The 13549-nt window shown below is 56.9% G+C and overlaps 1 protein-coding gene across 2 annotated transcripts in view; it reads right to left on the minus strand.

Moving 5' to 3' along the window:
- Positions 1-606: 606 nt before the first annotated feature.
- ACSF3 (acyl-CoA synthetase family member 3) overlaps positions 607-13549 on the minus strand; it is a 59770-nt gene continuing 46827 nt past the window's right edge. For both annotated transcript variants that reach the window (XM_011927990.1, XM_011927989.1), the window contains 3 exons: positions 7780-7914; positions 7127-7238; positions 607-1014 (listed from right to left, as the gene is read on the minus strand). In XM_011927990.1, coding sequence (XP_011783380.1) covers positions 897-1014; positions 7127-7238; positions 7780-7914 — 365 coding nt within the window. In that variant the 3' untranslated portion in view covers positions 607-896. The remainder of the gene's footprint in view (positions 1015-7126; positions 7239-7779; positions 7915-13549) is intronic.

Raw genomic sequence — 13549 nt, forward strand, 5'->3', positions numbered from 1 at the left:
GGGACGGGGTGGCAGCTACCACAGGCTGCACGTGGGACTTTGCTGGCAGCAGCAGGCACAGTGCCACAGCTTTGGGGACCAGCTGGTCACCAGGAGTCCCGCCATCCCCTGGTGCCTGAGAGAAGCTGGGCCACTCGCCTGGGAGCAGCTCCTGGCAGCACCCCCATGTCTGGCTGGGGTCAGAGCTGGCTGACTTTTCAGATTCAAGCCAGCCTCCCCAGGAGGTCAAAGGCAGCAGGCATGCAGAGGCGGCTTCGGACCCAGCGGGTGGCAGCCCTGCTCCCAGGGAACCTGCTCCTGGGTCTAACTTGTGTGGCGTGGGGCCGCCCAGCAAGGGGCAGGGTGTGCGGGGTAGGTGCTGCCAGCCATGTGGAACTTAGGTATCCTTGTGGGGCTCAGTCACGGTGACTTGGCAAACAGGGCCCCCCGCCTGTGTCTCCAGAGGCTAGGTCAGCACCAGAGACCAAGACGGGGAATAAACTGTGCTTTAATGGGGAGGGAGGAGCGGATGAGTTCCCTCCAGGATGAGCTTGTTCTCGGCTGGTGGAGTGGAGGGGAAACAGGGGCCTGGCTGGGCGCTGGCAGACTGTGTGCACGAAGACGTGGGCACGTGGGGCCAGCAACACCAGAGCGTGGCTGCATCGTGCTGCATGGGCGAGGTTGGCGGTGAAGGTGACACCAGGGACGGTCTCCTTGAGCTGCAACAACTGGCCCAAGGCTGGGGACCTCACGCGGTGATTTCATCCCAGTTTTTGATTCTACGTGACCTGATTTGGGGCATTCAGGCTTAGGGGAGGCCAGGTCTCGGACAGGCCCCCGCGGTGCTCGGTGTGAGGGAGACGTCTGCTGCTCCCCGCCAGACCCGCAGTCCCAGTGCCCAGCCCCTGGTGCGCGGGTCACGAGGGGTGGAAGCGTCTGATGAGTGCCTTCTTGTCAATCTTGCCCATCTGGTTCCGCGGAATCTCCTCCACCAGCACGAGCTCCGAGGGCACTGAGTACGGGGCCAGGACATCTCTGCAGAGACAAGCACGGCCTGAGGCGCGTCGTCCCAACACTGCCCAGCAGCCGCTCAGGGGCCCAGCAGTGTGGACAGGTGCCCCTTGGACCCTGCAGCCTGCCCAGGCGCCTTGGCCATCCTGAGGCCTGCCATGCATCCTGGGCAACCGCAGCTGTCTCTGCCCTAGCAGCCCAGGGGTGGTGACTGCAGGAGGTGCCCAGCGTGCTATTATCACTGGTACCACAGAAGTCATGGTGCATGCAGGCCTTGGGCGAGGGCACCAGCCCAAGTGCAGTCGGCCCAGCCCAGTCCCTCCCTCCCCAGGGGCAAGGGGCTTTGACCTCGGTGTCGCTGTCAACCTCGACCTCCACATTTCCAAATCGCTTTTTTCTTTTTTTTCTCTTTTCTTTCTGGGACAGGATCTCACTGTTGCCTGGGCCGGAGTGCAGTGGTGCAGTCACAGCTCACCAAAGCCTTGACTTCCTGGGCTCAAAGGATCCTCCCAAAGTGCTACAGACGTGCGTCACCATGCCCGGCCCCAATTTTCCTATCAAATTTATTTTGGCACGTACACATTTTATAGTTATATAAAACTATCATAGGTATTTAAATGGAGGTGTAATTTACACCCAGCTGTCCTATGTACAGTGTGGTGAGGGATGTGTAGGATTTTTTTGTTTTGAGACAGAGTCTTGCTCTTGTCCCTCAGGCTGGAGTACAGTGGTGTGATCTCGGCTCACTGCACCTCCGCTTCCCGGGTTCAAGTGATTCTCCTGCCTCAGCCTCCTGAGTAGCTGGGATTACAGACGCCCGCCACCACGCCCAGCTAATTTTTGTCTTTTTAATAGAGACAGGGTTTCAACATGTTGGGCAGGATGGTCTCCAACTCCTGACCTCAGGTGATCTGCCCGCCTCGGCATCCCAAAGTGCTGGGATTACAGGTGTGAGTCCCGCGCCTGGCCTGTGTAGGAATTGCTAAAGTTTTACCGAAGCAACTGCCCCCATCTAAGTAGCGCCCAGACTGAAAGGGAACATGGCCGGGTTCCCAGAAGCCCCTCTGCCTGCCTGAGCCACTCCCAACCTCCACGTGTAACCAACGTCTTGACTTCTAACAGCGGACAAACTGTGTGTTGAATGAGACTGGGTGGCAGTGGTGAGGGCGGACGCCCCTTCCTGGTCACAGGAGGAAAACGCCCAGCAGCTCCCCATTGAGCAGGGTGTCACCTGGTGGCTTTTTAGAGGCTCCCTCATCAGGTTCAGGGATTTTCCTTCTCCTAGTTTGTGAAGAGCTTTTGTTATAAAAGGGTTTTGACATTTGCAAATGCTTTTTCTGTATCTATTGAAATAATATGATTTTTCTTCTTCATTCTGTAAATATGGTGAATTACCAGGGGCTCATGCTTGTAATCCCAGGACTTTGGGAGGCTGAGGCGGGTGGATCACTTGAGGTCAGGAGTTGAGACCAGCCTGGCCAACACGGCGAAACTCCATCTCTACTAAAAATACAAAAATTAGCTGTGCATGGTGGCACACACCTGTAATCCCAGCTACTCAGGAGGCTGAGGCAGGAGAATCGCTTGAACCCGGGAGGCAAAGGTTGCAGTGACTGGAGATCGCGCCACTGCACTCCAGCCTGGGTGACAGAGCGAGAGTCCATCTAAAAAAAAAGGTGAATTACATGGACTGATTTTTGAATATGAAAGTAACCCTCTATTCCTGGCTTAAATGCTGCTTGATCATGACATGTTGTCTTTTTGTGCATTAATTGGATTTAATTGGCTAACGGTTTGTTAAGGATTTTGTGTGTCTGCCCATTGGGAACACTGTTCTCTCGTTTTCTTATATGGTTTGGATTTCAGGGTAGTGCTGGTCCCACAAAGGGAGTTAGGAATTGTTCCTCCCTGCTGTTTTGTCAGAGACTTATTTTGTTGCCTGGTTATATTTTTTGCCTTCAATGTTTGAGAGAATTTACCAGTGAAACCTTTTGGGCCTGGTATTTACTTTGCAGTTTTAAATTGAGAACTCAGAACTGTTCAATCTGTTTTGGTGTTTGTGTCAGTCTTGGAAATTTGTGTCTTTTAAGGAAGTTAGTTATCCATTTTGTCTGAACTGCTGACTTCACTGGATAGAGCAGCCTTCCAGGCCGCCATACTGCCCATCAGAGACCACAGGCCTGAGGTGAGGTTTCGCTTCCTTCCTGATATTTAGAAAGCTGTTTTCTCTCTTCTTTCTTGGGGTCTTCTTTCAATCTGAAAACTCATGACCTTTGGTTTGGGGAAATTTGACCGTTAATTTCTTCCCTGGATATCTTCTTTTTGGAACTCCCATTAGACAGCTGGAATGTTTGAATTAATCCTCGAATTTACTTCCTCCTGCCTCCCTTCCTGTCCTTTTTTCTTTCATGGTGAATGGACAAGCACTGCAGTCTCAGCCTAAGCCAGGAACAGCAAGGACGACTCAGGGCTGCAGGGGAGGTAGCTGTGGGCCAGGTACAGCAAGTGGCCTGGAGAGCAAGGGCCTGGCTCCAGGGCTCCCGCAGGACTAACGGAGTCCTGGGCTGTGACTGCACGGCTGGTGGCCTTCCCTGCCCGGTTCTGCCCCTCACAGGCGGCTTCTCACCAGCGGGCCCTCAAGTGCCCTGCACACAGCTGCCTGTCTCAGGGTCTTCTCACAGCCTCTGTCATAGCCCAAATGATGCTGGATGAGGAGCCTGACTTCAGAGAGATGCGCAGAGCAGGAGCGAGCGGCCTGGTGTCCCCGTGCAGAGGGCAGCCCTGTCTGAGGAAAGCCAAGGGCTGAGGAGCATCAGGACTTCAGTTCCTGCAAACTCGGACCCTGAAACTCTCCAGCACTCTCTCAGCACTCGACACCTATCTTTCCTTCTCAAGGTAACTGCCAGCATCATTTATAGCAATGTGAGACTGGACTAATACAGAAAATTGGTACTGGGAAGTGGGGAATTGCTGTTAAAATACCTGAAAATATGGAAGCAGCTTTGGAACTGGGTAACAGGCAGAGGTTGGAATGATTTGGAGAGCTCAGAAGAAGACAGGAAGATGAGGGAAAGTTTGGAACTTCCTAGAAACTCGTTAAATTGTTGTGGCCAAAATGCTAATAGTGATACGGACAATGAAGTCCAGGCTGAGGTAGACTCAGATGGAGATGAGGAACTTATTGGGAACTGGAGCAAAGATCGCTTTTGTTAAGCATGAGCAAAGAGATGACCTGAAACTGGAACTTAGATTTAAAAGGGAAGCAGAGCATAAAAGTTCGGAAAATTTGCAGCCTGACCATGTGGTAGAAAAAAAAGAAAACAATTTTCTGGGGAGGAATTCAAGGCGGCTGCAGAAATGTGAGTAAGTCAAGAGGAGCCGAATGTTCATTGCCAAGACAATGAAGAAAGTATCTCCAGGCGTGTCAGAGACCTTCGTGGAAGGCCCTCCCGTCGCAGGCCTAGAGACCTTGGAGGGAAGAACGGCTCTGCTGACCACTGCTCTGAGGGACACCGGCCCCTGCATCCCTGTCACTCCGGGGCTGAAAGGGCTCCAGATACAGCTCAGGCCACTGCTCCAAGGCAGTGAAGAGGAGAAAGATGGGGCTGGAGCCCCCACACAGAGTCCCCACCGGGGCCCCGGCTACGGCAGCTGTGAGAAGAGGGCCACTATCCTCCAGACCCCAGAATGACCCACCGACAGCTTGCACCATGTGGTGCACCTAGAAAAGTTGCAGGCACACAACAACAGCCCATGAAAGCAGCATGGGGGCTGTACCCTGCAGAGCCATAGGGGTGGAGACACCCATGGCCTTGGGAGCCACCTCCTTGCATTGGTGTAGCCTGGATGTGAGACATGGGTCGAAGGAGATTTTGGGGCTTTAAGATTTATTGGGCCGGGTGGGGTTGCTGATGCCTGTAATTCCAGCATTTTGGGAATCTGAGGCAGGTGGATCACTTAAGATCAGGAGCTCGACAGCACCCTTGACAACATGGCAAAACCCTCCCTCTACTAAAAAATACAAAAATTATCTGGGTGTGGTGGCGCATGCCTATAGTTCCAGCTACTTGGGGAGGCTGAGGTAGGAGAATTGCTTGCAGGCAGAGGCTATAGTAAGCTGACATGCCACTGGACTCCAGCTTGGGCATCAGAGCAAGACCCCGTCTCAAAAAAAACAAAAACAAAAACAAAAAAGAAAAAAACAAAGAAATGATTCAGTGACTACCTTGCTAGGTTTTGGACCTGCCTGGGGCTCACAGCCCCTTTGTTTTGGCTGACGTCTCTCTTTTGGCACTCGTGTATTTACCCAATGCCTGTACTCCCACTGTATCTGGGAAGTAACTTGTCTTTGATTTTACAGGCTCAGAGGTGAAAAGAACTTGCCTTGTCTCAGACGAGACTTTGGACTGTGGACTTCTGAATCAATGATGAAATGACTTAAGACTTGGGGGACTGTTGGGAAGGTAGGATTGTATTCTGCAATGTAAAAAGGACATAAGACTTGGGAGGGGCCAGGGAGGAACGATACGGTTTGGGTTTGCGTCCCCACCCAAATCTCCTGTTGAATTGTGATCCCCACTGTTGGAAGAGGGACCTGGTGGGAGGTGACTGGATCACAGGGGTGGATTTCCCCCTTGCTGTTCTCGTGATAGTGAGTGAGTTCTCACAAGAACTGCGTGTTTGAGAGTGCCTGGCCCCTCCCGTCTCCCTCACTCTGTGACCCCTCCCTCCCCACCCTGCTCTGGGGCCCCTCACTCCCCCCTCGCTCGGTCTGTGGCCCTTCCCTCCCCCCTCGCTCTGTGGCCCTTCCCTCCCCCTTCGCTCTGTGGCCCCTCCCTCCCCCCACTCTGTGGCCCCTCCCTCTTCCTCACTCTGTGGCCCCTCCCTCCCCCCTTGGTCACTCTGTGACCCCTCCCCCCACTCTGTGGCCCCTCCCTCTTCCTCACTCTGTGGCCCCTCCCTCCCCCTTGGTCACTCTGTGACCCCTCCCTACCCCCTCGCTCTGTGGCTCCTCACTCCCCACTCGCTTGCTCTGTGGCCCCTCCCTCCTTCTTTGCTCACTCTGTGGCCCCTCCCTCCTCCCCCGCTTGTTCTCTCCTGCTCCAGCCACGTAGGGTGTGCCTGCTTCCCCTTTGCCTTCCGCCATGACTGTAAGTTTCCTGAGGCCTCCCCAGTCATGCTTCCTGTACAGCCTGTGGAACCATGAGCCAATTATACCCCTTCTTTATAAATTTAAAAAAAGAAAAAGAACTTGCTGTAGGTGAAACTAAAAGCTTCCTTTCTGAGCTCAGCCTGGTTCTGTCCTGACGGCCTCTGACGAGGCCACAGCTTAGGTTCAGCCCTGGGAGTGACCACCAGCACTGCTGGCCAAGGGGAAGGGTCTGTGGATCCCATGCATCAGAAACCACTAGGTGTGAGACAGGTGAGAGAAAGCTCTTGGGGAAAGGTTCTGGGTAAGGTAACGGCAAAACAAAAAACGCAGGTGAGTTTACGGACTGGGTGGTGGCCGCTGTTGAGGAACGGGCCCTGCCTTGGGTGTGGAGGGGAAAGTGAAATGAGTGAGGGGATGGTGCTGGGGTCTCCACAGAACTGACTGGAGGTGTGTGAGGCACCTTGAAGACCCACCCCCAGGGCAGGAGAGGGAGAGGCCGTGCAGGTGCCAGCGGAGAACGGGTGGGCCTTGCGGTTCTGCTGGGGCCCAGCACTGGCTTTGGGGCAGCGGGTGGACAGGCTGCCCGTGGCCTGGTGGGGAAGGGCCTAGCGCGTGCGGCCAGGTGGTGTCAACCCTGGATCTCAGCTCCACGCACCTCCTGCATGGGCCTGGCCTGGCTCATTCGGGATCTCTCCTGGGATAGGACGGAACCCACCACAGGCCTCACAGGGCCTTGTCCCAGGAACGTGAGTTTCTGCCCCCTTGGAATGTTGCCACCAAGTCGAATCTGGGCACGGCTCCTGCCCCTGCCCTCATCTCTGCCCCCTGTGTGTGGCCTTCAGGTCTCTAAGGACCCTCACGGCTGGTCTTTCTTGATCCCTCACCTCCACCTCTACAACGGACGATGCCAAGACCTAGGGTGGCCCTCACCCCCGGACCCCCAAGACCCCATGAGTGCCCCCTGCCCACCCCGCCCAGTCCTACCTGGCCCACTCTTTGAGCTCCCTGTGGGACAGTGAGTGTCCTTCTCGGAGGGTCACCACAGCAGTGACCCGCTGGCCCCATGTCATATCCGGAACGCCAATCACCGCCACATCTGCGGACAGAAGAACAGTTTGAGGACATGGGAATGCCTCAGTGACCCTTACAGGCCGGAGAGTGCCTGGGCGCACAGGAAGCGCGCAGTCTGGCCGCAGCCCTGGAGCCTGTCCTTGGAGAGGCCCCACTCCGATCACCCGTCCTGGTGCCGGCTGGTCCTGTGGGGAGGGAGTGAGGATGGGCTCCCCACGGTGGATCTGGTATCTGGGCACTCACCAGATGTGAAGGCTCTGCCTTCCCACCCCTTGGCTCTCTGCACTCTCCCTGCACCCTCCTGCACAGGCATCATGCAGATGGGAGCTGCGCCCAGTCAGGCCTGGGAGCTCCAGTGGGCATGGGGTCAGTGGCTCCAACACCGAGCAGGGTGCACCCCCACTAGCCCCATGTGCCCTGGCCAGGGCAGGGAGCAGAGGTGAGTGTCACAGGGACTCCTGCAGGCAGCTGGGACGGCGTCGCCTCATCCGTGATCGTCTAAAACTCAAACATGGAAGGCAGCACCGTCTCGCCTGGCCTCCCTGGCGCCAAGTCCAGCCACACACCTGTGATGCTGGGGTGGGCCAGCAGGTGCCACTCCACCTCCAGGGCGCTGACCTTGTAGCCTCCGGTCTTGATGATGTCCACTGAGGTCCGGCCTCGTATCCAGTACTGGCCGTCCTTAAACACCACGGTGTCCCCTGAGGAAAGGGGGCTCTGGTTACTACCCTGTGGCAACCCCAATGCGGAAGCAGCTATGCCAGGTAAGCCCACATTCCTGGTGGTCACGATGTGCATCCCAAGGTGGGACTGTGCCCAGGACGTGGGGTCCCATCCCCACGCTCAGCTGTATGCGCTTCCTCCAGGTCAGGTCAGCAGTGGGCCCAGAGCCTGCAAGGACCTGGAGGTGCCAGGAGCCCTGCTGGGCCCATGGTCTGCAGACACCCTGCATTAGTAAGCCGGCTCAGGACCTGTTTCTGTCACGGTGATTGATAACCACTGGTCATGGTGAGACACATGGCCTTTTCTAAGCAACAAGCACAGGGTCTGATGCTTTGACCCTCCCTCAGGATGGATGCCAGGGTGTGCTGGGCCTCCTGGCTGTCCTGCTGCCACTGCAAAGGCCCCCAGACGGCACCCCTGGGACTGCAGCATAAAGGGCCGCGCCTCATGCAGGTAGGCTCTCGGGGAGGGGCCAAGACCCACCAAGCCCTGTCCTGCCACTTCTTTCAGGCCCACAAGAGAATCCAGACCAAATATTCACAAAACAAGTGAACCAGACACCTTACAACACCCCACCACGGTGGGGTCCAGCAGTGACTGTCTAGCCCCTCCGGATGGGAGAGGCGCCACTGGTGGCTGAGGACAGGGCCTTTCCTGGGTGCCTGGAGCCTCCTGCTGGTGCCCGTCTTCTGCCCTCCGCACCTGACCATGCTGGTCCTAGAACAATGGCCGGGGCTGCCCCACACTCTCCTTCCTAAGGCAAAGCCATGACATGGCCCTCGCTCCTCCGCTGTGTAGTTCCTGGAGCCCTCCTGTGGGCACTGATCTTCCCCCATTTCTTTCTTTCTCGAGTAGCTCAACACAGACACCACCAGCCACTGAGGATGAGGAGTCCAGGAGAGCAGGCAGCAGCCTCAGAGCCTGCACTCCCAGCCCGAAGCTGTCTCATGCTGCATAGGCCCACGGTACGCGTGTCCGCGAGCGTGTATGCAGCTGGGAAGGCACCGTATGTGTGACTGTGAGCGTGTGCATGCACATGTGTGTGCCTGTGGCTGTGGGAGCATGCAGGGCGTGTAAGGACAGTGCTGAGGCCTCACCCATCTGCTAGCACACACCCGCACTGCACATGGGTTATTAGCTGGAATAAATCATATACTTCATTATACATCATGCTGTTGGACGCAGAGGGGCCCCATCCATCACCTTGCCACTCTTTGAGACCCATGATGTGCTCCTCAGTCTATTAAACGAGACGGATGGGTGTGCCCAGGTGGGCTCCCGGCTTATTTATGGGGCAGAGGGCTGGGTGCTCAGGCAGGCTCTGGAACTCTGTGCTGATGGGAAGCAGAAAAATGAGAGGGTCCCCGCCAGGGAGGTAGTCTCACTGTGGCCCTGGGGTAGTCTGACTGGGCGGCTGGAAGGGGGCGTACAGGTTGGGCTGTGGGCGGGGGTGGACACAGACTGTCCCAAGCGCCTGGCAGCCTCCCTGGTGTCAGTAGCTGTGGCATCCATGGGGCAGGAGCAGCCTCGACGGGGTGGCTCGGTGCGATTAAGAGATGCTGTTAGGCACCAGGCTGATGCTGGGAGAAACTGGAGGGAAGGCACAAAGAGCTCCTGCGGGCCGGGCACGGTGGCTCACGCCTGTAATCCCAGCACCTTGGGAGGCCAAGGCGGGCAGATCTGACAGATACAATGTAGCAAGGTCTGGAGATTGAGACCATGGTGAAACCCCGTCTCTACTAAAAATACAAAAAATCAGCCGGGTGTGGTGGCGGGTGCCTGTAGTCCCAGCTACTCGGGAGGAGAGGAGAATGGCGTGAACCCGGGAGGCGGAGCTTGCAGTAAGCAGAGATTGCACCACTGCACTCCAGCCTGGGTGACAGAGCGAGACTTCGTCTCAAAAAAAAAAGAGCTCCTGTGTATTACTTCTAACTTTCTGTGAATCTTTTTTATAAGTTTTACAAATTTGCTTTTTGGTTTACGGAGCAATTTTGTTCCCAATCTCCAGTAGCACCAGCCCTCTGAGTGGGCTCATCACATGGGGAGTCACACCAACGTCGGCAATGGATTATGATTGTGCAATAACTTGTTAAAGAACAAATTCATATGAACTGAGTTTATGGATAAAAGGAATGAGTGATACAAACACAGGAAAGGCCCATCAATGGCTGATTAGATGCACAACCCGACCTCTCTGCCCACTGCGAGACCCCCGTGTCTCTACAGGCGTGGGTCTCTGCAGGCGTGGGTGTGCCTGCCGGCGTGGGTGTGCCTGCCGGCGTGGGTGTCTCTGCAGGCGTGGGTGTGTCTGCAGGTGTGGGTGTGTATCCCCAGGGGTCGAAGCCCTGGTGCTGAGATATCCCAGGAGTGGTGGCAGTCAGTATCTGCCCATCCTTTCTGGCTCAGGGCTGTTTCTGGCACGGTCAGGCCCCGAGACCCCGCTGCAGGCCTTGTTCAGGGGTCACTCCCTGCCTGGGCCTGGCTGCCTCTGCCCTGAGATGCTTCTCCTGAAGCCAGTGCTCAGGAAGGACTGGTGGGGGCAGCTTGCGGAGTCATCCATTCCCTGGGCGCCAGGCCGCAGATCCCCGCTTCTCAGTGATAGCCCTGCCTGGCCTCCAACCCCAGGGTCGTCACAGGCCCCACTGCCCGCTGTGCTGCACGCAGGGTTTCCACTGAGCCGTGCGGAGGGAAGGACCCCAAGGGTCAGCGTGCAGCATGGTGCCATTCTCAGGGCCCCAGGCTTCTGTGCTGGAGACAGTGGCAGCTACACCTGTCGGAAAAAGGCTGTGTCTGAGACTCCCCCGGCAGCACTGGGCGGAGCCAATCAGTGCAGGACTGAGCCTGTCTCTCTGTGACGGATACCTGTCTCGGGGACGATTCTGAAAGGTGCTTCTGTGCTCAGAACGCATGTGTGGCATGCGGGGACCCTCAGTGCTCAGAGCGCGTGCTTGGCGTGCGGGGACCCTCAGTGGATGGTGGCAGTCGTGTGTCCGTCCCACCCCAGGCATCAGAGGGTGGTGCTACTGTCAGCCCAGCCAGCACCACAGGGCCGGCTCCACCCTCCAGCGTCAGAATCCCCATCCTCACTGCTGCCTGGAGCTCCTCCGGGTGTAGGGAGAGACTTCCCACTGCCCACAGAAGAAAGCCCAAGTCACACGTGCGTCTCCTGGGCCCAGACGCCTTGGCCCGGACGCTTTTGCCCGGATGCCTTGGCCTGGACGTTCCTGGCAATCCTCCTTGCAAAGGCCCCTCTAGGCCGGGGCCCTTCAGGGTCCCTCCTGCTGCACACACATGGCCCCTCTGCCCTAGTGCCCCGGTCCACCTCCCCTGGCCAGTGTCTTGTCTGCAAGGCCTGGGCACTGCCACCCAAAGGGGCTGCCCCGCTGCTTCCCTCCCAGCCCTGAGCTTGCCCTTTGGAATGTGTCAGGCTTTGTTCGAGTTTCTCAGTGCGGAGCAACCTCTGCTCCGAGGGTCGACACCTCCCTGCCCATTCCCAGACTGTCCAGCGCCCGCCTCACCCGCCTTGCTGTGCCTTTGCCAAGGGGAAGAGTGGCTGGTTTTGTTCTTCCAGGCTGGGACGCTGCTATCAAGGGCTCAGGGGCATCGGAGCCAGGCTTAAAACAAAGTCTCAGCCAAGCAAGAGTGGGTCGGACACCGCGGGAGGAGGCCCTGTAGCAGCGAGGGCGACTCAGAAGGTTCAGAGGGCTCCGGGGCAACTCGCAACCATTGTGGAATGCACGTCAAACAAGTTAAATAACCTTTACTTTTTGTAACAACCTATTTATCAAAACGCATTGATTCTGGAACTGGAGTTGGCTGCCAATGGGCTGTGTATCTCCTCGGCCTGACGTGTGCATTAAAGGAGTTTTGTTCTGACAGATACAATGTAGCAATCAATAAACTCCTATTACCTGGATTTATGAGCTGCTTTTGAATTCGGTGCTACTTCATGTCTCTGCCTTCCACTGTAATTGAAAATAAATCTCCCAATACTCAGATTTGAATTCTCTGGAAGTGTGGGTGGAGTGAGGTGCTGCAGTCCCCAGTCCCCCAGCAAGACCTTGTCTGTGGGCCTTGAAGGAAGCACTCCCGGCCGGGGGGTGTCCTGACCCGCACGCAAGATAAGAACAACGCCTGTTCTGCTGTGCAGATTCGGTTCCTGAGCCTAGATCTGGAGTGACACCAGCCCCCAAAGCCCGATCCCAGGAAACAGGGTGAAGAGAGGCCCAGAACCAGTCTGTCGGACTTTTGCTCCCAAATGGCACTGATGCCAGCAACAGAATTTGAAGCTTGGCCCCTGGCCCTTGAGGAAAGCGCCGAGGGAAGCCCAAGCCCCTGCCCTGAGACCTCTGCCCCCGAGTCCCCGGCCTCCAAGCCTGGAACAGGTGCCCCCATGTGTGTACAGAGAGAAGCAGTTGGAACAGGTGCCCCCGTGTGTGTGTAGAGAAACAGCTGGAACAGGTGCCCCCGTGTGTGTGTAGAAAGAGGCAGCTGGAACAGGTGCCCCCGTGTGTGCAGAGAGAGGCAGCTGGAACAGGTGCCCCCGTGTGTGTAGACAGAGGCAGCTGGAACAGGTGCCCCCGTGTGTACAGAGAGAGGCAGTTGGAACAGGTGTCCCTGTGTGTGTAGAGAGGCAGTTGGAACAGGTGCCCTGTGTGTATAGAGAGAGGCAGCTGGAACAGGTGCTCCATGTGTGCAGAGAGAGGCAGCTGGAACAGGTGCCCCACGTGCGTAGAAAGAGAGGCAGTTGGAACAGGTGCCCCCGTGTGTGTGCAGAGGCAGCTGGAAACCAAGTTACATGAAAGGCACCACCAGTTAGTTGCCCCTGGGCACCTGGCTAGGGGAGGTGGCTGCAGGGAGGACAGACTGAGGCTCAGAGGGGCAGCAGGGCAGGTGACCTCCATCGTGGCCAGGCAGAGGCCACCGCCCAGCAGGAGGGAAGGTGCTGGAAGCTCAGGTGGCTGTGGACACTGGAGGCTTCTGCACCTGGACCCCAGTGCCATACAGGTCTCCTCTGTGGGCCAAGGGTGGAAGAGGCTTCTTGAAGGCAGAGGGAGTCCCAGAGATGGCTTGAGACCCAGCTCCCTGACCTGGGCTCAGCACTCACCCGGTGGCACCCTGACCTTGGTCAGTCCTCATCTGGTGACTCCTCGACCTGGGCTCAGGGGTCTGGGGACAGAGGAGACCCTGTACATTAAAAAGAGGTGGTCACAGCTGGGCACAGTGGCTCACGCCTGTAATTCCAGCACTTTGGCAGGCCGAGGTGGGGAGATCACGAGGTCAGGAGATTGAGACCATCTGGCCAACATGGTGAAACCCTGTCTTCACTAAAAATACAAAAATTAGCCAGGCACGGTGGCGGGTGCCTGTCATCCAAGCTACTCTCAGGAAGCAGGAGAACTGCTTGAACCTGGGAGGCGGAGGCTGCAGTGAGTCGAGACGGCACCACCGCACTCCAGCCTGGCAACAGAGCGAGACTCTGTCTCAAAAAAGAGAAAAGACGGGAGGCTGAGGCAGGAGAATGGCGTAAACCCGGGAGGTGGAGCTTGCAGTGAGCTGAGATCCGGCCACTGCACTCCAGTCTGGGCGACAGTGCGAGACTCCGCCTCAAAA

This window comes from Colobus angolensis, unplaced genomic scaffold (genome assembly GCF_000951035.1).
Source record: "Colobus angolensis palliatus isolate OR3802 unplaced genomic scaffold, Cang.pa_1.0 Scaffold76, whole genome shotgun sequence".
NCBI lineage: Eukaryota > Metazoa > Chordata > Mammalia > Primates > Cercopithecidae > Colobus > Colobus angolensis.